Below are 26,059 nucleotides of genomic sequence, written 5' to 3' on the forward strand. Positions count from 1 at the left end.
TAATGGAACTTTACCCATATCCATATAGCAAAATATCTCTGGCCCAGCTCTGGCCCACATAGTCAGCTTTTGCTTGGCCCACATGCCACAGTGAATTACGGTACATGACTGGACCAAGTCTATCTTCCAGACAAGGGCCAAACATGGATCTGGACCAGGTCGCAGCTAAGTTAACAACCCATTAACTGAGCCTGAACTGGGCCAGAAATGTTGGTGTCAGGACTGCAGTGAAATTGAAAAAACTATGAATCATTGGACTTTAGGCATGCTATGGGCATGCTTTTTCTCGAAGCGACCTGATTAGTGGTTTTTCTTTTTCTTTATTTGAAAGTAATACCAATGTATTTTAAATTTGGGTCAAGATAGGCCAAATGTACATTGCCCACATATACATATTTTTAACATCTGCACCAAATAATACATTTACATCTGGCCCAGGAATTCTGTGCCACCTTAAAGATGGTGCCACCTCTGCCAAACCAGAGCCATGTTTGGCCCACATACTGTATGCGTGCCTGCTGGGCCAGAGTTATGCCAAATCTGGGCCAGAATTCTTTGCTACCTGGGTAATAATAACCACCATATGATTTATTTTTAATCAGTCTGATTGGTTCTAGAGCTACTCTGTTTGCATAGGCCTATTTATACTGAATGTGTCAACAAATGTTTTAACAAATCTAAAAAGTTGCCTTCTGAAAGTTGGATTTTAAGTAAATTAAATAGAAAATGCCTCAGCATTATTAGTTTACTGCAACATCTTAAAGTAGTCCAAAATGATAAGAAATACGACTATTGGGATACTTTCAAGGGTTAAACCGCAATACATTTAATGTTTTGGTTATTTTTGTTGACTATTCAATGTATCGTACAGTTTTATTTCTCAGGGTTGGGCTCGTGTCGTGTGCACACTACAGTCTCCAGGCGGCAGACTGAGAAACCCCGTAGCAGGAACTAGCTAAGCAGCCTTTAGCATCCAAGATGGCGGGAGCAGACAGCGACGACTCTCTTTACCCGATTGCCGTGCTAATCGATGAGTTAAGAAATGAAGATGTTCAGGTAAACAAAAATACGCGTCTTAAAACTACATTCTGCATTGAGAGCTATTCTCGAACGCGAGTGCTTGAATGACGGATAGACACATTAACCTGTGTGGGCCTGCCCTATATTAGCCAACCGGCTAGCGACGGGAAGATAAATAAGTAATTAAGACACTACACTATTATACTAAATTCACTGACAGCTAAAGACGATGGTATGCCATTTAGCACACCCAAATGTTAATTTTCAATTCTCTAAAATCACTCGTTTTAGTTTGTAAATAAAGTGTGACGCAGAGGAGTTTGTGTGCATGCTAACATGATTTATGTTAGCTTGTCTGTGATTTACCTGGACTCTCAAACTTAAATAGGCTACAGTTAAAGCGTTTTGTCACTGTTGAATTGAACACATTGAATGCATAATTACTTATTGTGCCATTTCAGCTCAGCAAGCAACTGTAGAGACGAGAATAAAGTTGACAGATATCCATAACCCTGGAACTGCTCTGTAATGTGACATTTGCTGTAAAATCTCACAAAATATATGACGAAGAATCTCTATATTAACATAATATTGAAACATCTGTTTACATTTTCAAAAACAACAAACCGCAGAGTTTTGGGATCAGAAAAATATCCTTCTGTAAACATGTTTTCTATTTAAATGAGGGAAATAAACATGTGTTGTGGATGTGACCAAAACATTCTGCCAGTTTAACGTTACAATATACAACTTAAAATATAGAACAAGCATTATTTATTTTTTATTTTATTTGACATGTTTTGCATTTATGATGAAAAAGCTTTGTTATGGATGTGACAGATGTGAAATTGGCACTTATGTGATTTTGGTTAATCAAATATAAATCTTTGAAAACTTTTAATAGAGACATTTTTGAGTACTTTTAAGCACTGAAAAATATTTGCTTACACATAAAAACCCAAAATAGTTTCACTATTTTGGTGAAAAAGTAAATTTTTTTTCATGACAAGGTTGACATTTGCACGGAATTGCTCTACAATATGATATATATACCAAATCTATAAACGTTTTCTTTGTTTTTGTTTTCTTTGTCTTATTTATAATGCTAATGGCTTCTGTAACCATAGCTGAGCTCATTTTTAGGACGATTACAGAATTGTGATGCAAATAATGACTCAAATATAGCGGAAAAATAGTGATGTAGCCCTTTTTATTTCAATGGATTAAACAGGATTCCAATGCTTCTTCAAAGTACTTGAATTTCAGACATGAATTCAAGCCCTGGAAAGTAGTTATAAACAAACATGGGTCCTTAAAATGCTTGAATTGAAAGTTTATGGTTAATTTAACAGTTGACTGTTGCTTTCGAAAACTGAACAATCTAACATAAAAAAAAAACTTAATTTAAAATTTTATACAAGAACTATGACAAGTAATGCACATTTATTAATATTTCATAGACCACATTTAAATGTTAACAAAATAAAATTATTCAAATTGTATCAACATTCTTTAGACATGACTGTTAAATCATTTTTGAAAAGGACACATTTAAAACATCATTACTGACATTTAAATGTAAAAGTATAAGTGAAACGTTAATTACAATAAGGACTTTCATGGCGCTACATATGCCGGAGGTCTGAATTACAAAGGTGCTTGATTTAAAATGATTAGTGATTTAGGCCCGGTTTACACTAAATCGTTTTAGTTTTAAAATGAAAACGATCCATGTCCACACTGACTTTTCACATAGCATTTCTGAACAGATCTCTGTCCACACTACACTGCTGAAAACGCACACCATGTGACCTCACATGACACAATTAGGCATGCGCTACAGCGTATGTGCGCGTCTGAGCTTCAGGCAGTCAGCGGGTGCTCTGCGGGCACCTCCCCAGATGACAGCTGTACACTTTAGACAGTTCGCCAAGGATCTTCCATTGAATTTAATCTCAATATAGTTGTTAAACGTGATATTCAATTCATCTTGTCTTTAACAACTCTTCGACCTTCTGAGTCTATTACTTGTTGTCAGGTAACATGTTTTTGCCAAGTGCAAAGATAAGTTAATAAATTTTTGTAACCGCTTACACTGATTCTGCACATTTGGTTGATTGCTTACCTATATTGTATAAACTTATTGTTTGTTATACTTTTATAATGGCCATTATTGATTATTAAACCTGATATTCCCCAAAAGAGAGGGTATGGTTCGTATTTTTCAATGAAAATGAAAGGAGGCAGTCATGTTATAAGCTCCGTTTTGTTAAAAATATGCATACAGTGAAGATGACAATCATATAAATTTGCAGCTACACGACTCCTCAGCATTTTGTGTCTGTAAGTTAATATCAAAATGAAAATAGGCAGTTCTTTATCATGTTTTCATTTTATTAAGAAAGTGAAACAACATAGCGAGGGTGATGTGAATGAGGTTATAAAGTACACTGTTCCTTTTGAAGATTTACTCATGTCTTCGGGAGTTTGTTTTCCATATCAAACTTGCGAAGTCTGAACCTAAAGAAAGGATGCAAGACTGATCGTTGTGCTCTAGCCTAAAATTGAGGAAAAAGCCCCAATCAGAGAGGTGAATGTCTGCAGCCATGCCTCCATTTTCAGATGTCTTGTTTCCCTCAGTTACACTAACACGGATCAGCAGCATTTTCAAATGAAAACGGTCTCTTTAGCGTTTTTTTAACAGCTTCGTTTTCGGGGCTCTAAAACTCTGGGTAGTGTGGATGGAAGGCGAAACTGTTGCAAAACTTGCATTTAAAAGAATTAAAAACATATTAGCATAAACATGGTCTTTAAGCCCTTAAATTTGGTGTTAATGAAGAAGTGAGATCCCTGATTAAAACAATAAAAATTTTTGTTTAATCATTCTCTGTCAGCGTTAGATTAATTGGTAATTTAATGACTTGCTAAATTACAAAATGCTGCAATATTCGGGCAGTGATCCTCCAGTTGAGAAGCACTGGTGTAACACATTTAGAATGTCTTCTTACAGTTTTCTCACTCTTTCCGTAGTTACGATTGAACAGCATCAAGAAACTGTCTACCATTGCCTTAGCTTTGGGGGTTGAAAGGACACGTACTGAACTTCTACCTTTCCTCACAGGTATGTTTTTTTCTCTCTCTTTCTCTAATGAATACAACACTTTGTTATTAGTTGTAGAATTTATTTTACTTATTAAAGCTTCTTTCGCTTGTTTTTTGACTTTCTTATTGTCTGTTGTTGTTGATCAGATACCATATACGATGAAGATGAAGTTCTGCTTGCCCTTGCTGAACAATTGGGTAACTTCACCATGCTGGTTGGAGGCCCAGAATATGTGCATTGTCTCCTTGTAAGCATTTTGAATTATTTGAATTACAAAATAGCTTAAAATAGGTTGTTATGGATTTATAGTGAATTCGTATACTTGCTTGATTTGTGACTTGTCTTTTTCAGCCCCCTTTGGAGAGTCTGGCAACAGTTGAAGAGACGGTGGTGCGGGACAAGGCAGTGGAGTCCCTGCGGAAGATCTCCCATGAACATTCTCCAGTGGACCTGGAAGTGCACTTTGAGCCGCTGGTGAAGCGTTTAGCCAGCGGTGACTGGTTCACGTCACGTACCTCTGCTTGTGGGCTCTTCAGCGTCTGCTACCCACGTGTTTCCAGTACCGTCAAGGCTGAGATTCGCCAGTAAGTTTTTGCACATAAATGTTTTACAGGGAATCATTGACACACATTATGCATGACTGTTCATATCACGATAACACACACCAAAATTCAATTTGTCAATACAGTTGTCAACATTAACACCAAAAGGAGAATTGCCATTATCATTGTTAAATGTTTATGGGTGCACATTTTTTTTAAATACTTCCTTTCCCAGTATATGTCCTTGCCAGGGAAACGATTATAATGGAAGCATCTTTTTGTTTTTTAAATACACAACACAAGATCATCATAATAATACATTGACAGGGTGCAGCAATGAACCATGGTCGACTCAAGATCAATCAAAGCTTGTTGTAATGTTTTTGTGATGGTGCTACTGTGCTGTCATGGCAATACGTCGCCTCAAACATGTTTACTATCAATGAAAATTGACTGTCAATAAAATGTGATTATTTTATTAACTAGTGTTTTGTAAAATCAATATAATTTAAGTTGAGATAAATTAAAAAATCTTATAAAATGACTATGTAATAAAGCAATAAATAATATTGATATATTAGGGCTGCACATTATATTGTTTTAGCACTGATATCTCAGAGTGTGTGTTAGCAATCCACTTGTTAAGTGGTGATGTAGGTAATACTGTTTCCGGGTCCAAGTCGCCATTCATTTGAGTGGGGAAATCATTTGTTTATGATCATGTTTTATTCCTATCACACATTACAGTTATTTTATATAAAATCATAGTGTACACAACAATCTCTGGGCTTGCTGCATAACAAATACCAAAAAGTTAACAATTTATATATTATATATTATATATTTAGATCGTGATTTTTGAAAGTATTTATTCGCTTTGTTAAAGTTTATTATTATCATTTTATGAGTCTCCCCATTCAGTTGAATAGAGCGCTTGGACCCGGAAGCCGCTTTGCGTGACATCACGCTTAACAAGCGGATAGTCACATCACAGGATATGCAACGTTGAGTTTAGATTATAGTTGATCAACAACTGTGAATTAATGAGATTTCTGGAGTACCATTATTTCTTTAACAACACAACATTCGCACATGCTAATTTTAGTGTAAAATAAATGCAGTAAACACATTGATCATGGCACATACTACTAAGAATGTAACAATAAAAAATATATTTAGTGCAGAAGTAATACATGCATCATCCAACACCATTTCAATTTATTTCACAACAACATCGTACACAAAAGAAAACTGCCATAAGCCGAGTAAGGGCCTACTCACACTATGCTATACGTACCCTGCCCAGGGCCGTTTCCCGGATCATTTAAGAAGTGTGAGTGCGCTGAATCAGGCTAAGGCACAGTTCACTTGGCCGGCCATGGCCCGGTTGAAAGAGTGCCTGAGCGCGGTTCACTTGGGCTTTGGCGCTGTACGCTTGTGTGTGAGTGCAAAACAAGCCAAAGCCTGAAACTGAAAGCGAGGCGTGACTTTTAGGGGAGTGTTTGATACGGATTTATTAATCATTCTTATTGTTCAGTGAACACAAACTGCCGTAGTTTATTAAATACACAAACCCCTCACTGCATGACAGCTGCACACCTTCAGCAGACCTCCTCATTCCTTCAGCACGAGAGCTTTATGATTGTTTATGAGCGTCAAAAGTTTAGTCCCTAAGGACTAAAGCGATATAACTAGAGAAATCTCCTCTGTTTTTGAACAAGAGAGCTCACTAAACAGCGCAGCATCGATGACGTAAGCGTGCCCAGGCCCGATTGTAATGTGAGTGCAGGCCGTCGGGGGAGACAGGAGGGGGGACAAGCGTGGTTTGGCCCGGTTTGAGGCAGCTGTACATAGTGTGAGTACGCCCTAAGTCAAAGTCTTGCTAGGACGCTGATTTTACCAATATTTTACCGGGCCAACTCAAAATCTTGCTAAAGTCTGGTCTTTTTTGCTGTTATGGTTAGGGCCAGACAGAATCTGCAGACATTTTTTGTTATTTCTGCGCAGAATTTTGTAACAAAATTGTGGATTTATGCAGAATGATTTTGGATTTTATCAGAACTTTAAAACTGAATTTATAAAAATTAAAAATATGTTTTTTACTTTTATTTAATGTTTTCTATGCAAATCCAATTAGTTCCACTTATTTGGTAAACAAAGCAAGTCTCTCAGATAATATAACTACAAAAATATTACTTTACAAACTGTATTGTAAATAAATCATGAACATTTTAATATTAGTCAATAATATTTCTGAAACCAACAGAAACGAGACAGATCTGCTGTGCCAGTACTGTGTCTGAACACTGAATGGCACACTCTGATCTGCTCTTTTTTTTATTTTTTTCAATCAATGATAAATAATTATTAACAATAAATACATAAAATGTAGACATGTATCTTAGCTTAATATTGGCATTTATTTAGAAAAGCTGGTGCAGTGAACCTGTATTAATTGCTTCAAACTATTCTTGCGTTACTCCATCTTGCGATATAATAAATATATAAACAAATAAACTCTGCTTGCCGTAGTTTACACAGGACTTGCGTGAAATATGTATTTATACAGCTTTATTATATATGGTATGTGGTTTATATTTTAGTTGAACTTTTTTTGTGCTGTTTAGCGCTCCTCGGCACGTTCAGAGAGATCACATGGTATTTGTTCACCTTTTCGATTCAAATATGCTTTCCCAACATCCCTTAAAGCCTTCCTTACTCTATCCTTCCATTTGTTTATGTCAGCTCTCTTTTTTGCAGAGGATTTGTCTTTTTATTAATGTCTGAATGACATGACGGCAAACGGCATCTCCATTCTCAATAGTGGACATAAACATTTTTCTGTATGACGCGATTTTAATGTTTAAAATGCAAACTCTTGGTTGCATGAAAATTTTCCTTAACTCTTTCTGTATGTAAAGTTCACACATGCAATTAATGTCATGTGGTTATCTCGTTTTTAATTTTTTTTCGGACTTACGGTTGTTGAGATGCAGCAGACCTGTCGAATTTCTGTTTGTTTCAAGCTGTTTTGGTTGATAAAATAAGCAGTTTATTATGGTGATTTATTTTCTGTAAATAGCCAGTTGGATTCACTGTGATTTATAGTTACAGAGTGCTAATGTTAAAATGATCAAAATGGAAATTGAAAAAGTCACTATCTTGTTGCCTTTTTCATTTAAATAGAAACTAGTTAACACTTATAATTTTTCCTCAGGCACTTCCGCACCTTGTGTTCTGATGACACTCCTATGGTGCGCCGTGCAGCCGCTTCCAAACTGGGTGAATTTGCCAAAGTGTTGGAGCTGGAGTATGTCAAGAGTGACATCATTTCTCTCTTCACTGCGTTGGCATCTGATGAACAGGTCTGGTTTCAGTAATACTCACTAAAATATACACGCTTTAATTCCATCATTACTCAAAGCACAGCCGAAAGCTTTGAGCACACATTTGCATGACTATTGAAGCCTTGAAAGGCTTTCACTGTGTTTATGTAACTCATAATGGCAAGAGAGCTGTATGGTAAATATCAATGTGTTTTCTACTGACATCTGAATGCAAACATTTACATCACTGTAGGACTCTGTTCGTCTCCTGGCTGTGGAGGCTGGCGTCAGCATTGCCACTCTGTTGCCTCAAGAGGATCTGGAAGCTCTGGTGATGCCAACTCTGCGCCAGGCAGCAGAAGACAAGTCCTGGAGGGTTCGCTACATGGTTGCAGACAAATTCTCTGATGTAAGTGTAAAGCAAATCATGTTTATTATGAGACATTTTACTGGAAAATCACAGTGTTTATCTGTGTTTGCCAAATAACCCAAAATAGTCAGATTAACATTCAGAAGTTTGTAGTTGATGGGATATATGCTAAAAATGTATAATATACAACAGTGCTTAATTTAAGTCACAGTAAAAAAAAAATATTATAGAATATTTAACTTTGCAGTATTAAATTCATGTTTATTATATAGCGCTTTTCACAACGTAGATTGTCAAAGCAACTTAACATAGTTCTAGTAAACTTCAGATTTCAGAGTTGAAGTTCAGTTAAGTTTACTTAAGTTTCACTGCTGATCAAACACTGTAGGGTCACTGCAGGGTCACATGTAATCTGATCAATTAAATCAACCTTATTAATGAGTATTAATTTAATTTCTAAAAGAAATCTTACTGAGCCCAAACTTTATTCAGTTGTGTGTTTCAAATGTATCTGAAAACATACAAATGAATATAGCTGTTCTGTGTGAATTACAGATGCAATAGGCAAACACTGTGGTCAGCAGTTATTTGCTGTAGACCAGGGGTGTCAAACTCAATTCCTGAATAGCTGCAGCCCTATTCAAGTTCTAGTTCTAGCCAAGTTCTGCTTCAACACTCCAGTCTGTAGGTTTCAAACAAGCCTAAAGCAATTAATTAGTTTGATCAGGTATGTTTAATTAGGGTTGGGACTAAACTGAGCAGAGCTGCGACCCTCCAGAAACTGAGTTTCACACCTGTTGTTTAGACCATCCTTTCAAAATTAAAAAAAAAGACCTGTAAAAATAATCTTTAGCCTTCTAAGACTAACATGAGTCTGACATAAACTGAAATAGACTGATTCAAACCACTAAATTTAAAGTGTTGCATCAATAAATGCTGATTCAGGAGTGGTAAAGCTCTACTACTACTACTGAATAATGGTAGTTTATCACTGCTAAATAATATAAATTTGTGGAACTTTTAACCCGTTTTTGAGTTGTTAGTGTTACACAAGTTTCCTGGAAACCTGTATCCTGGTGGGTATCAGTGCTAAGGTTAAAACAGCTGGTTTTACAGTTTCAGGATGGCAACTCATAACAGTTCAACACACTATAATCCTGCTCTCATGCACACAATCTATTATTGTGCAACTTGACCTAAATGCATTTTTCCCCTCATATTATTATTTTGTCATGTCACTGGATGAATTTGGATTATCCTTAGACACTCAATGTCAGATATTTTACAGGAAATGCAGAGCGCTGTAATATAAATTCCTAGAAAAAGCCTGTGTAAAAACAATAAGCACTGGCTGGCTTTTTCTTCCTTTAAAATTATGTATCGCATTTCATGCGCAGAGCCCTGACTGTATCCTCGCATGCACCGGAAGTGTCTTTTGTCATTCAGTCTGCTTGCAACTGCAAAATATAATTATAAAATGACATGCTTGTCTCTGTGAATTTACAGCTGCAAAAGGCTGTTGGTCCAGAAATCACAAAGAATGACCTAGTGCCAGCCTTCCAGAACCTTCTGAAAGACTGTGAGGCTGAGGTTCGTGCTGCTGCTGCAAACAAAGTCAAAGGTGAGAGAAGCAGCTCAGGTATACACGAGGGTAAAACTGATTATCTCTGATTTTAATTAGGGTTATAGATTTAAATATAGCTACAGTATTTTCTGGGAAATAAGTTGCATTGTTGAGAGAAAGGAAGCACAAAGAAAGATATGCAAGTCACATTTTATTAAAAATTGTGTAAAACACAGGTATGTGAAACTAAATAAAAGCAAAACATTGAAAAAAATTTGTTTCCCCTCACTTTTAAAAAGATTATTTAAATTTAACGGTATTCAGAACATAATGAGAAATGTATGGTTTAATTTTTAGTGCCACTGTGGATCGGCTGGAGATTGAGATCGGCTGATAATCACATTTATTGACTCGATGGGTACTCGCTGATCTGGTCGATCTCATGATCATGATCTCATGATCAGGTGTTCGTGTTAGTTGAACTTAAGCAAAATATTTAAATGACCTTGCATGTATTTAGGTCTTTTTACATTTAAGAACTAAAAGTTCTGTTTTTTTGAAAATATGGCTATTTCGAAACCTGTCTGAAAATATTAGATACATTTAAATATTAAATTATATTTTTTGAAATGGATATTTAATAATATGACTTCTTGTAATGTACTTATTACATTAAGCTGTAGTTTCTAGACCTATTTTCTCATAACAAAGAAGTATTAGATTTATAGCTGTGTATTTTAACCTAAGCATCAAATGTGTGCTCCAAACTTTTTCCTAATTGAGACGGGTTAATTTTTTCCATCATTTGCAATGTTTCCATATTGTTAGTTTTAAATTGTTAGCATTGTTTGTTTTATAATTACTTATACTTACAATATACTTATGATAAATACTTATTATGGTCATAAGAGACGTATTTAAGGGATGTGCGGCATTCTTAATTTATTCTCGTGGGTAAGGAGAAATCTCCACTTAGCTATTATACTTGGAAGGAATATGTGCTTTATGCATTATAAAGCTTGAAGCATTAGAACCGGCACTCTGTATAGGCCGATAACCATGGCAAGGAATCAGTAATTGGTATCGGCTGCAAAAATTCTAATCGCAGCATCCCTAAATAAAATATATATATTTTTTAAAGCCAAGCTTGATCATCTTTGATCATATCATTATTTAAAGCAAAATGTTATTTTATCAACCTGTGGAAAACGCAGAGTAACTAATTGTTCAATATAATGCTTAGTTCCAGGTCATGGAATTAAAAATGTAATATAGTATATTGACTGTTAAATTGTTTTTGTTGTGACATAACCCTAGTTGTTTATTTTGCTAATCCTCAGAATTCTGCGAAAACTTACCAGAGGACAGCAGAGAGACGATTATCATGACACACATTCTCCCCTGTGTTAAGGTAAATGTCTTGGTTTTTTTGTGTGTGTGTTTTTTCCCTCTTCTATTCTGCACATCAACATCTCTGTTTACTGGCACATTTTGCTTTCACATAGGTACTTTTGTGCACTCACATAGGTACTTTTGTGCACACACACAGGTTAATTTGACATCAGAGTTTGGTTCATTTAGTGTGAACACGGTCTTCTAAAATCAACTGCACCTGCGAACCGTAGTTCACCTGAAAATGCAAACTCTGGTACAGTTCACTTGAAATGTAAACTGTAAGCATGAAAAAAATTGTGGAAGCAAGTCACTATTAATCACATATTTATTGGTCAAACTCTAGTGAATTGAACCAAATGTAAAGGCACCATCAGACTGATGGCTTGTTTGCCGGTGTTTCAGGTCTCATCCCATTTAATTGGCATGCAGTTTCAATCCTGGATCAGTTACTGGCAGATAACTCTGAGTCAGCATCTGTTCTTTAAGACTTAAACAAGATCAGATTAACACTGTGCTAGTGTGTCTGTACTCTGACCTACTGGCTGGAGTGACATTAGAACACTTCTCTCAACTGAATCACTTAAAGTAAACCAGTAAATGTTTCTACTACTTTTGCGTAGATTCACCTCCATGTTCTACTATTGTTCAATCAAGTGTAATTGTTTCAGTGTATTTACTGCATTGCTTCACATAAGGTAATCGTTCTGCAACGTAGAAGTCTTCTGATTCCAGTATTGTGCTTTGATTCATGTTTGTAGTTTGATTCCTGCAGTTTACGGACTGTATATATAATACTATACTATACTATATTAGGGATGCTCTGATCAGGATTTTTGCAGCTGGTACCGATTTCCAATTCTTTGTCATTGTGATCGGCTGATAGGCCTATAAACTACTGTTTATAGCAATAAGTCTATTACAAGAAGTTATATTGTTAAATATTCATGTTAAAATATTATTTTTTAACTTTTATGTATCTAAAAATTCCAGCCAGCTATTAGTGAAATTGCTATATTATCAAAAATGCAGAACATTCAGTTGTTATATGTAAAAAGGCCTTAATACATGCAAGATCATTAAAATATTTTCCTCATCTTCAACTATTGACAGCAGATTTCTCATTGAGAGATTTCTCATTTCTCATTTATTCTGAAAAGTGTAATGCTTAGACCAAGGGTGTCCAAGCTCGGTCCTGGAGGGCCGGTGTCCTGCATAGTTTAGCTTCAGCTTCCTTCAACACACCTGCCTGGAAGTTTTTGTATACCCAAAAAGAGCTTGATTAGCTCGTTTAGGTGTGTTTATTTAGGGTTGGAACTAAAATATGCTGGAAGCCGGCCCCCCATGACCGAGTTTGGGCACCCCTGGCTTAGACCGTCACTGTAATTCTCGCGATCTGTTTTCTTTCTCATTTACTCTCGTTGCCATAATTCCTGAGTATTTTCACTCCCATTTTTGGGGATCATGAATCCGGTATGAATTTGCGGGAGACTCACGGATCTTCCAGGAGAGGTCATACAGTTTAATAAGACACTAGATAAGGGCGATCGCTCTGCTCATCACAGCAGCTCAAAACACTGGAAATACAATGGCTGAACTTGCAACAAAGAGACCTTCGCTTACGTGAGTTGTGTCAATAGACTCTATAAACAGGTCTCACCGCATTCGTATATATTTTAGCTGCTGTGGCGCGAGCACACCGATGGCTCATGCCCCCAGGCATCATTTACCTGTGTTGTGGCTGCTGTAGGCTATGCATTATATAAAGGAGCATACATGCATCTTCCTCTGCTTGTAAACTCATGAACAAACAACTGCGATTGGTTTATGAGATCAACCTGATTGGCGAGTGCCAATCGAGTCATCATATGTGATTATCAACCGATACCGATCTTTGGCCGATCGATTGGAGCATCCATTATATATACTTGTTACGTAATGTATAAAAGTGTCTTATACCAAGTGTGCATTTTACCTAGTCAAAAGTACAGTTTTTAAAGTATATGTATATAGTACATAAGCTGTAAAAGATTTTAATAAATGTTATTTTATTCTAAAGGCCAAATGAGACAAACAGATGCCAAACAGCAACAGACACTAGTTTTGTTGGATCAATGTGTTGTTGTTTAATGTATATAATAGGGCTGCACTATATCGGTTTAGCATTGATTTCGCAATGTGCCCATCCACAATAGTACCATCACAGGATCTGCGATGTCAAGTTAAGATTTCTCAGTTGAAAACATGCATGATTTGTGATTTCACTGCAAATTTAAAATTTAACTTAAGTTAACCAACATGTTTATCATTTGCATTTATTTTTTTAGGTCTGTATGCATTTTAAGCCAGTTTAAAACATTCAGGCAAGAAATTATAAATGCTTTTTACTTTAAGAAAGATTAATTGTATTAAACGATGTTGACTATAGTGATATTAAACATTTGTTTATTGTTTTTTTTTTTTTTTGCTTGACTCACAGAAAACCATAAAATTCTTTGCATTTTTATTGATACTTTTGGTCCAAAGTATTTGTCAATGCTAGTGATATGTTTTTTTTTTATTTCATGCAGATGTTCTAAACTACAAAATCATCCCTATCAATCTTAAATTATGAATTATTTCCAAATAGAGCCTTTCATTTCATCTGGGGAAAGTATACTTAATATCGCAATATCCATCTTCAGTGTTCATTACCAGTGCAATTTCAGCATTGGCTTAAGTCATTAAAGTGCTGTTTTGCAGCATATACAGTGATTCACCGTGTTGTTTGCTCCTTATTCAACAGGAACTAGTCTCAGACACTAATCAGCATGTGAAGTCTGCACTGGCATCAGTCATTATGGGCCTGTCCACCATCTTAGGCAAAGACAACACCATTGAGCACCTGCTCCCCCTTTTCTTGGCCCAGCTCAAAGATGAGGTAAGCCTACTGTTTATGTGTGTGTGTGTGTGTGCGCGTGTGATTTTAAGAGAGAGAGAGAGACAGAGAGAGAGACAGCACAGGTCTGGCTGAGGTGATTTGCGTCATGTTCCAGTCACAGATGATTCTTCTGTGCAACTGCTCACTTTGATCCTGTCGAGGTGAGGCTTTGCTAATGCTAGCCTTTTAGTGGAAAGCAGAAAGCATTGAAGTGCGAGATGAATGGATGAGCGTGGCACACTATCTCACGTCTCATCTCTTTATTTACCGAGGCTTTTTGTTGCCTGCTCGCTGTCTGTATTGCGATCGCTTTTCTTTAAGCTGCTTGGGAGAAGTCTTTGAACATCTGTCAGTCACTCAGACTGCACGAAATAAATAGAACAAAGCCAGGCCCTAGACTGCAACTTGAATCCATCCATGTTTTTAAGACAGGAAGCAGTTTCATATTCTGTGTCAGTTCCTGGACTGTTTTTTTTTTTTTTTTTTTTTTTTGTACGTATAAAAAACTTGCATCATGTAGTTGTCAGCCTGAGAATTGTGATAAGACACACTTACATTTAACAGTTTATGTCTTTGCTGACTACATGCAGAGATTCATATAGTGCAGCATGCTGTTTTAGTTGCAAACAAATTACTGTATTTTGACAGTTTAATGAATCAGAGAACATGTTTTTTACTTTTGAAAGTGAAAAGAAATAATGGCTTACATTTGTTGGTTTTTAGAAAGTGATTTTCTTAATTGGTGTCCTATCTTTAGGTTTGAAACCACTAGGGTTGGGCGATGTCGACCAATTTGGCATCGTACGTGTCTAATGTGAAACATTGCGATGGTTGATGGCATCTTTGTTGTAGTCGTAGAATTATTTATTTATGAATAAACAATAATTTATTAATTCATAACAAATAATTATTTGTAGCCTACCATTTCAACTACCTGGCCTACCTGGTCTTTGTTTTACCCATAACCAAATCATAAATAACTAAACACAAATTACACACAAATTACCACCTGTCAGTCACTTTTTCTGTGGAACTGGCATAAATAGGCAGAGTGATCTGTGTCGTTATAATGCTGTCGACCTACTTGGTTCATTAAAATAAGGTGCACAACCAAAAGTATCTGAGGTTTTTGCTAAAATTACTAAGTACAAGTGTGAAAGTGAAAGATTTAAGCAGCGTACTGATGATGTGACATGTTACCTGATGGATTGAAGAGTCTGAAAGACTGAAGGGTCATTAAATCAAGACAAGATTATTTAAATATTATCTTTAACAACTATAGTGAGACGCAATCCAGTGGTACATTCTTGATAAACTGTCCGACGTGCACTGTTCTCTGGGGTTTTGGATCTCTGGGGTGGAGGATCACGATGCCGCCTCAGTATTGTGATGTCTACCGGCCATCAGCGAAATAAAACCACTAACTATTTTAAATAAATTGCAAACAGAATGGGATCAGTACTCGAATAATAAACTTTTCTAAATGTTGCCCCTTGACAGGATGAAAATCCAATGATTTGTTTTAATTCAAGACATAAGATTATTTATGCTAGATGCTTTGGCTGAGTAATAAAATCAGTATCGATATTTATTGACCGACCACCATTGTCAATTTGTTAAGTCAGTTGTAAGTGGTTGAGGAATCCATAAGCATGCACTTGTCACTTAAGGTCAGAATAACAACACATGCAAAAATGAGTGCTGTATAGCAGGAGAGAGGAGATTGTAAATAAAGGATGTCGCCAGAGTGGCTTTTCGGTTTGTATCACGTGCATCCCAGTCAATAGCACCCCATCTGTAAGATTTCTTTTGGCATTGGGGCAATATAATTGTATAGTAGTCATAATTTGTTTTACAATAACGCTCAGCCCTACTAGATGCTGTATTGAATACTAGACTTACTCATTTACTTGAAAGAGAAGTTGTTCCAAAATGTCTGTATTGCAATAACATCCTAAATCTAAAATGCATACTTTTGCAATGTCTTATTTTTAATGTTGTAAGACCACAATGTTTTTTTATAAGAGAATGAGTTTTTAAAATGTGTATTCTATAAAATGTTATACTTTTTTTATTTATCTAAAATAAATCTTAAGCTGTATTTTATACTCTTTATTTTAGTTAGTTGCTAATATTTCTGTAAATATAGAAGTATTGGTGTATTATAACTTAATTTAAAAAGTTTTACGTAGTATTGGCAATAATAAAAAACATGGCTATTTTTTTCCCATGTTTGTCTATTAGTGCCCAGAGGTTCGCCTTAACATCATCTCCAATTTGGACTGTGTGAACGAGGTGATTGGTATCCGCCAACTTTCCCAGTCTTTGCTTCCGGCCATTGTGGAGTTGGCTGAGGACGCCAAATGGCGAGTACGACTGGCAATCATCGAGTACATGCCCCTTCTGGCTGGGCAGCTGGTGAGTCCCAACCGTCAATGTCCTAGAATTCTTTATCCTGAAAAATGAGATCAGAACATTCCAGTGGCCAGTTCCTATAATGCAGTCACTCTTAATACTTAAAGCATTTTAACTCATCATCCTGTTAACTTATTTTCACCAAGTCACCTTGGATCATGCAAGCCAATGTAGTTGATGTGAGGTCTCCTTTCACCCCCTCTCCTCCTTATGTTTTCTAGGGTGTGGAGTTTTTTGATGAGAAGCTCAATTCTCTTTGCATGGCTTGGCTTGTTGATCATGGTATGTTTTTAGGATTTTTCATTTTTGATTTAAAGTGTTGAACTTGAAGACAATTTGTCCCACACAATGTTTAATGTTACATATAAAAATCATGGTTATTTTTTTGCAATTATATGTTTGTAGATTAAAAATCACATCTCGGTTTTAAGTCAAACTAACACTTCTTTTTCCTGTAAACTTCAGTTTATGCTATCAGAGAGGCAGCCACCTGTAACCTGATGAAGCTAGTGGAGAAGTTTGGGGCAGAGTGGGCACAGAACACTATTGTGCCTAAAGTACTGGGCATGGCTAACGACCCCAACTACCTGCACAGGATGACTACCCTCTTCTGCATTAATGTGAGTCAGAGATTATCAGCTTTAACATAGTCATGAGTCATAGAGCAATGTATGGGGTTGTTGCTTGGAAAAGCACAGTTTGACGTACATTTTGACATTAAAACGTATTATATTCTCATTATCAAATGATGAACTCTTCATTAAATTATGTTTGGCTAGCATCGAAAAGGTTTCATTGGCATCAATTAGAGGCAATGCTAATTTAGTAAATGAACACTAAAGCTTTTGGTCACATTTTTCTTGAAATAACTGATTATAAAATAAAAAGTTCTGTCGCTGAAACAGGAACTGAAATGGAATTATAATTAGCAAAAGCAATAATTGTTTTCAGAATTGCACTTATTCTGTAGCACTAAGTCTGACCTCTTTCAAAAACAAACACATTTCCTTTTTCCAAAATGTTTCCAAAATATTGAAATGAAGAAGTTTGTTTTTGGGTTCAGTGTTTGTTTAAACTATTATTATTAAGAGGTTTGAACAAGGGTTAATGTAAGCGGTGCAAACACTACTCTTTCCTTTGGTCTGCACTGGGCATGTTCTATTAACTCCCCTGAACTAGTAATTGTCTAAATATATTGAATCTAAAAAGGAATGTTCATAGGATCAAAACTAAACTAAAACTATCAAAACCATTTATAAAACCAACTAAAACTAAACTGAAATTTGCAGAAAATGTAAAAATAGTATTAAAATAAAAGCTAATTAAAAATGCAAAACTATAATAAGCTTGGTTAGAGGCATCATGATGTCAGGTTTTCACTATTATGATATTATTTACTATGCATGAACTAATACCACTTTTTTTACAAACTGATATGAGTATGAGTATTTTAATTTGTGTACATGTTTATATCGAGTACCGATTCTGATACTTCTTCGATTTGGATTCAATATAAGTGCTATTAATTTGAAAGGGGGTTTATTTTTGGCCTGTAGCACGGATGAACTCAAAAATCTTTAACACAAGGCTATTCCAAGCCAAAAAAATACACACATTGTTGATAACCCTGTAAATTCATAGACTTTATTGATTAGCGATTAAGCATGGACATTTAATGGATTAGTTATCTGTGAGCTGACAGACGTCTAGGACTTCACACATTACATAATCAAGTGTGTGCAGTTTACGTTACCTTATGGAGTCACTCTCTTGACATTGCGTATTGGGAAGGCATAAAACCTTGTTATTCATAGTTCTTTGTTAAATTCGCAAGTCCAGCTGGTAGCAGGTAATCAAATCAGGTTATCAAAGTAGGCTACATAATGTTTAAATATGAGTGGTTGTGCGTGAGTGGATAAGATCAATAGTTGGTTATGCAAACTTTAACTACTTTCTCTATAATATTAAAATGTTTTAAGTGATTTTGTCTTGACACACTGCCTCAAATAGTCTATGCATACTCTCATTTTAAAAATTATTATCTCACAATGTTACTTGAGTTTCTTTTCCTTTGGACCTGGTTTGTTTTTCCAAGGTAATTTGGGAACTTTCAGTGATGCAAGTGGGGAATTGTAACTGAAACTGACAGGCACAATGGATGAATTTGTTGTTAACAGTGAATACAGTTTAATATTGGCTTCTCTACAATTATGAATATTTCACTTTAATTATATTTATATAATTTTTTTATTTAACAAACCAGTTTGTGTTTTGGGTGCTGAAGCATATAGTGGACTTTAAAGCACTTAACCTCTGTTATTTGTTCTTTTTGTTTATTTTATAAATAACTAAGTGGTAATGGTGCTTGGTATCGGCATTTCATGAACTATAAGAGTATTTTAACCAAGTATCCACCCGGTAGCAGATACTGGTATCGGTGCATCCCTATTATTTACAATAATGCTGTTGAATTATCAGTCAAATCATCTTTCAATTTATTTAGTGTTTTTCTGTTTTCGGCCAGTGAATCACACTCAGAAACACAAGTGTAAGAAGTGTGTTATCACAACTGAACTGAAGAACTATTTATTTATTTATTTATGATAGAGTATCTTTGACTAATTTGGCACAGAATGAATCTTTACCAAGGACAAGATGGTACTTGTAGCTGTACAGTGCATCATCATTTCTGGTTTATTTGACAATCAATGTACAATACTGAAGCTTACTAGATGACGCGTTTGTGCTTTTAATATTATCATCGATATTAATATTTTACAATCATCATTCGTATGCATATTGTGACTCCTAGCATAATCAGTAAAATGCTGTTTTTATTATTGTCAAAAGGTTTTAAGCTGTGATTGAATTTGAACTTTGCAAGTGACCTTTGAGAGCTATGCTAATGCTGCTCTTTTTTCCCCCACAATTTCTCATATTTGAGTAGAATTTCCTGTTTGCAAATGTTATCATGAAGCTAAAGTAATGAAGTGATCCTGTAAGCATAAAACATATTGAAAAACAGTAAGAATTATAAAAATATATTTGATTAAAAACCCTTTGAATCAGCCTTCTGTACAGGAATGTGCTTGTGCTGCTCATGAATTTGGGAACGGAGCTCATGTCCATAGTGTAACTGTCTGTTGCAGGCTCTGTCTGAGGTGTGTGGGCAGGAGATTACCACCAAACACATGCTCCCTGTAGTTTTAAAGATGTCTAATGACCAGGTAGCCAACGTACGTTTCAACGTGGCCAAGTCTCTTCAGAAGATCGGACCTGTGCTGGACAGCAGGTATGTAATCATCCTCTTTTAGACAGGAAAAAAAGTTCACAGTCCACGTTTCTTTTGAAGTGACTGACTTCAGCATCACGTCTCCCTAATGTTTTGATTACAGTTGTCTGCAGACAGAGGTGAAACCAGTGCTGGAGAAACTGGCATCAGATCAAGACATGGATGTCAAATATTTCGCCCAGGAGGCCATCAGTGGTAAGTTCCACCACAGCTGCTCTTGAGTGTTGTGTAACTGTTGACGCAAACTGAAAAATCTGTCTTTACAAATAGAACCTTCAGCAGTGAAAAACGACGTCATTATGTAACATTGAGGTAAAAACAAAATAGGCGACTCTTATCTAATAATAATTCATGATGATAATCCCGAAACACACAAAATACAACAAAGGTGCGTTTTTTAACCCAGCTGACTTAAATGTCAAAAATGACTCTATTTAACCATTTTAACAGCAGAAAAAAAAAATTATGAAAAAAAAATCTAAATAAATTTTTAATCTTGAAGTTTGATGATTTTTTTTTAATTGAACCCAACGTTATAAAATAACTATTTTCATATTTTCATGTAGGCTGTTCACATATTATATGTAACGTTATACAGCAATTTTTACACCACAAACAACTCACCCACACACCCACAGACAAGAATCCGCTGCTTTAAACTTAAAGAATACTGTCTTTCTGAATTTTTACACCTAAGTAAGTATCTATAGCACTATAAAATATAAACCTTTACTTACTTTTTCACATGACGTCATTGATGACGTGTGAAATTCAGATGGAGGGCAGGAAGTGATTCTTCTACATGGGAATCGCTATCAGAACATTAAAATTTTTCTGTATTATGTTGTTTAAAATTGTTTCAATTGGCCAAACTAAGTAATGCCGAACAGCTATTATGGACTTCAAAAGGAAGGAATACAGGCTCATACTGGGGTGGAAAGTTCAAGAAATTGTCTTAAAAATGGAAGATAAGGCGGCATGCAATAATATTTTGTCAACATCTCCAAGTTTACTAACTTTTTTTGAATGTTATAATTCGTTTGACAGTACTAATAAAGATTAAAAATAGACCTAGTTATGTGTATAAATATGTAAATGTGTTCTATAAAAATCAGATACAAAAACCACCATACCACAATCCAGGAGAATATAAATAACCTTCCCTGCCATGTAATTGCTGAATGAAATCTCTGTCTTGTTATGCAATAATCCATGTCTTTACTGGCGTTTCGGCAGAGTAAACATTGATATTGTTAACGTCTATATGCGTGGCAGCGGTGAATGTTTGTTGATGATAAGTTCATTGACAACAAAAAAGCAAATAACAAAAAAAGAAATGCCACCCTTGCGATAAAACTTTGTAGGTATTATTGTAGAGCTGTAACTTACAGAAAGAGAAAATAAAATGTAGACCATAGATGGCCAAACAAGGGTTTGCGGGCCAAAATTGGCCCATGGGAACCTTTGAATTAGCCCGCCATTTTATCTAAGAATTGTTTAGATATTGTCATTTCAAATTAAATGAAAATTAAATAAAATTTATTTGTTTTGTTTTTAAGCTACAAAAAAAAAAGCTATTTGAAATTATGTTTCAATATAAATGGTGCAACTGAGTCAGATTTAGTTAAAAATGTACAAACGACGCATAGAGGACAATGCAGAGACTTTGGTGAGTGATTCAAGGCAAAGGCAGCTTCTGCTTGACTAGTGTATTTAGCATTGAACTCCACTGTTATATATGTGATTGTTTGTTTTTATCGCAATAAGTTATAATTAAAGTTATACTGTATTAGTTAATTAGATTCAAAATTACATTTTCTTTTTATTTTTTAATATTATGAAAGGAATTAGGTAATTACCCATGGCAACTTTTAATATAAAAAAATTGATATAATTATTTTTGGCCCACGGTTATCAATGATATTTATTTTTTGACCCTTCAAACAAAAATGTTTGGGAACCCCTGATGTAGACTATACATCAATGCTTTTGTATGCTTTCGTCTGTTATTTTGTGATGTCTGAAAAAATATTTGCATGGGAAAAAACTGTAATTTATAATTAAATATAATTTAATATAATATAATTAAATATAATTTAATATAATTAAAATATTAATTTATAATAAGCATATTTTTCAACCACAGTAAAGTATATACTGTGTGCAACTCTTTCTTAATGAATGCTACTGAATACAGTAGCATAGTAAACTGATAAACTGCAATAAATACTGTAACATTAGGGTAAACTGTGGAACTGTGTTCAGTTTAGGGTAAACTGAAGCCTATTGAATCATTTGTTTATTACTGCAGTTGTGTTGTACCACAGCAGCAATATAATTACTACGACAGTTTATTTCAAGTGATTTATAGTGTTTCCAAATGCTATAGTATTTACTATAGTGTTTTTCATGTAATGTATTAGCTTATACAGTATCACCTCGATGAAAGGCAAATATTAGTTCAGTAGAAAACTCTGCCCTCTTCATTCTGAAGGATCTTGTGCTTTTTTAATATTTATATCTAAAATGTGTTATTAAATGCAATAATACGGACTTTCTTCCGTCTGCCATTTATTTATTTACTTACCTTCCTGCCTTCACTTGTCACCAGAACAACGTGATTGCAAACAACCTATTAAATATTGACATTAATAACCTATTAAACACTGCACACTGACAAGGGAAAATCTGGACATTCACAGTTTATCATGAATTATGATGTTGTTTCTTCAAGCAAAAAATAGAAATAAAAATTTGCTGCTTTATTTCAGAAGTTTAGTGAAGGTGGATCATTCAGACTTCAATATGCAGAATTCTAAGACCACACGAGAGTTAAAGTGTATTCTTTTGCAGCTGTATCCCATTAAATGACATGGTAATTATGCCATTGCTGCACAGCAGCACTTAGACTATCAAGCAAATAATCATCCCTCCCACTCGATAACATTAACACTCAACAAAAATGAGAGACATCAGTTAAGAAAGTATCTGAACATGTCAACAGCGATAGCCTAATGTGCAGTGTGCTAACATGTAGTCTAACTGTGCATCAGTTTTTTTTATACATTTTTTTTTTACAGTTTTTATCATGTATTAATGCTCTTTTATTTTATGTATTCAGTTTTTTGTTATTTTTAATTGTGTACTTAAATTATTATTAAAATAACCTTTGTTGGTGACATGGCATTAAATAAAAGATACATTACATTGCTTCAGACATAATGAATTCCAATCCCGGATTGTTGAGCCCCTGTTTCTCTCCAACTATCATCCTATCACAAAGGCATCAAAAAGATGATTATAGATGTTTGTACCAGTAATATCTATATTTGCACTCCACTAATGTCACGTTTATGTAGTACGTTATACAGTCGGTCCACTTTCAGTCACAATAACAGCATCAGTTTCTGCTGCAAGCAGATCCCCAGTGTGTTCATGTTTTAACTTGCTTCTGATCTCAGAGGACTGAATAAAAAATAAACCGGAGAAGATTTTTCTAGAATGTTCCCTTTGTATGAACTCCTGAGGAGCCAAACAAACTTCATTTTGACATGATTTCATTTGAAAGGGCGTCACACTAGTTTGTACTGGAAGTATAATACAATGTTAACACTTCTTTTTTTTTTTTTTTTTGCTTTTTCTCCACAGTTCTTTCCCTGGCCTAATGTTCCTTCTCGCTGAACCTAAGACCCATCTCAAGCTGACCTCCATTGTATTTATTGACATCCACAATCGTCCACTGGACTGTTTATGGCAAAACAATGTGTTTTGTTCCCTCTCAGTGAGAAATGTTTTAGGGATACTTGGATTCCGTCAGTATTTTGTTGACCACACACATCCTCTTGCTCTTCATACTACACGATAGACCCTACGGATCCCCTTTTGCTGTGTGTATGTTCACTCTTTAACCCACACAATTAAATGACATTTACTATCCACTTAACAATGTAACCAAGCATCATAATAGATAATAAAATAGATGGTGGTCCAGATTTTACTTCAGCCGTCTGATCTGATGGACTGATCCATGTTTGCTCTTTGCGCTCATTTTAAGCTAGAGTTGACCCATGCATGTGCACAGCATGATGGGCCGAATCACTACTGCAACTGTCAATTAAATACTGTGTTCCTGCGCTCTGTCCTACACTGATTATTGTCGAACGAAGACCCATAAAGCACTAGACGCATGTTCGTTCTCTGATACCATTCTCAAAGTTCTTCTAATTTTTTTAAGGGACCATGACAGACATCCATCTCTTTCCAGCAACTGTTATAACAGAGGATGGGCATTCCTTAACGGCCCTTTTTTATCTTAAGAAGGCAAGCTTCTTCATTCTGTGCCATTGACCATGTTGCACATTCTTTCTTTCTTTTTTTTTTTTTTGATTTGTTTAAAAAAAAAAATGTTGAACTTGTGTACGAGTTCATCTGCATGCCTCTTGCACTCCGGTTTCATTGGCCATAGCCACATTGAGAAGCTCATTAATCACAAGGCATATTAAAGTCTCTTCTTTAACATGTTGCTTTTTGCCTGTGATGTTGACTGTCCGATTCTTCTTCAGCTTCAGAGTGCTGTCAGTATAGTACTATCTGCTATGTAAAGTGTCTTTAGATTGTGCTTTGGGTTTTATATGAATATGGTCTCATTGCCCTTGATAGAAGGGAACTCAATAAAGAACGTTATATAACCCTTTTTCACAGCTTGTGGACCCTCTGTAATCCATCAGGTCATATATTGCAAAACGCAATATAGCATGTGGATATAAGCATGTGGTGTGTGTAAGCTGGTGGTAGATTGCTGCACAGAAGAGCTGTTTATTGAAGGAAGCACATCATGAGAAATCAAGTTTTCCTTCATCTTTGGAAATGAGCTTTTGCGGTGGATTTTTGTAGCATACTGTACTTAGAGAGCCGAAGTTAATTTTAGAACCAGTAACCGTAAGATAATGGCAGGCCAGATGGAACAGTGCATACAGCAAACTACAAAACATAATGCTATTGTAATTACAGTTTCTGTTCTGATCACCATATTAAGAGGCATTTTTAGAGTCGTACGCTGCTTCAGAAATTACTTTAATTATTTTCTGCTCGAGAAACATTTCTGAATATTAACAATGTTGAAAACCTGTTTGCAGCTTAATTTTTTTTTTGTAGAAATCAGAAAACCTTTTCTTTTCACTTTATACAACAAGGACTAACTTGATTTCTGATGGCTCAGCTGACCATGAAAACTGGAGTAATGATGCGAAATTTATTTATTTTTTATTTAAAAAAAATTGACTTTTTCCTTTTGTAGCAGGGTGTCCGCGGAGTCTTAAAAAGTATTAAAAGTTAATAAATCAGTTTAGAGAAATTTAAGGCTCTTGAAGTCTACAAGGTATTAAAGTTTGCATCATTTTTGATTATACAGTTGTATAATTATAGTTGTTTGCTAAAGTTTGAGATTTTGGGCTGCTATGCAGTTTCTGAAATTGATGAAATCCTGCTATACTTGGTCACACAGCTTTTTTACTGCAGTTACGAAGGCAGTCTGCTTTTCTATAGGCAACATCTTCTGGAAAAAACATTTTTCTAAAGTATATGAATAATGTTTTAGTTTAGGATTAGTTTCTTAAAATCATTTTTTAATAAACATATTTAAAATGTTGCCAATGTTAACGGTTCAGACAAACTGGCGATGATGTACTAAATGTACGGAAAGAGTGTTAAAAAAGGTCTTAAAAATATTGAATTCTATTCTCTGATTCCTGTATATACCCTGAGTAGGGATCTAATAATCGAAATCTAGAGTGCAGAGAATGGCAGCATATAGGAAACAAAAAATTGCATTCCAATTTGATCAAATGACTATAGCAGGGATTTCAAACTCAATTCCTGGAGGGCTGCTGCACTGCACAGTTTAGTTCCAACCCTGCTTCAGCACACTTACCTGTAGGTTTCAAACAAGCATGAAGGACTCAATTAGATTGATCAGGTGTATTTAATTTTAGGGTTGAAACTAAACTATGCTGGCCTGTGGAATTGGGTTTGACATCCTTGGACTAAAGAAAAATTTTGTGATAGTGTTTCCATGATTTACAAAAAAAAAACACTTGATGTTAGCATTGACTATTTT

At 35.3% G+C, this 26,059-nt stretch overlaps 1 protein-coding gene across 2 annotated transcripts; it reads left to right on the top strand.

Moving 5' to 3' along the window:
- The first annotated feature begins 885 nt into the window (after positions 1-885).
- ppp2r1ba (protein phosphatase 2, regulatory subunit A, beta a) lies at positions 886-24,644 on the top strand. 2 transcript variants are annotated; one of them, NM_001312917.2, is given in 15 exon segments: positions 886-1,056; positions 4,051-4,141; positions 4,270-4,370; positions 4,475-4,707; positions 7,883-8,030; positions 8,245-8,400; positions 9,868-9,982; positions 11,266-11,336; positions 14,103-14,237; positions 16,482-16,655; positions 16,874-16,934; positions 17,118-17,272; positions 19,802-19,944; positions 20,048-20,139; positions 23,593-24,644. In NM_001312917.2, coding segments are annotated over 15 exon segments (1,770 nt in total). In that variant the 5' UTR covers positions 886-978; the 3' UTR covers positions 23,610-24,644.
- Positions 24,645-26,059: the final 1,415 nt, after the last annotated feature.

Source organism: Danio rerio, chromosome 5 (genome assembly GCF_052040795.2).
Source record: "Danio rerio strain M-AB ecotype USA chromosome 5, GRCz13ab, whole genome shotgun sequence".
NCBI lineage: Eukaryota > Metazoa > Chordata > Actinopteri > Cypriniformes > Danionidae > Danio > Danio rerio.

Coding starts and splice junctions, on each gene's coding strand:
- ppp2r1ba (XM_087251624.1), top strand. CDS start 7,917: ATGGTGCGCCGTGCAGCCGCTTCCAAACTGGGTGAATTTGCCAAAGTG. Junction 11,337..14,102: donor ACATTCTCCCCTGTGTTAAG/GTAAATGTCTTG, acceptor CTTATTCAACAG/GAACTAGTCTCAGACACTAA. Junction 17,273..19,801: donor CTACCCTCTTCTGCATTAAT/GTGAGTCAGAGA, acceptor TGTCTGTTGCAG/GCTCTGTCTGAGGTGTGTGG.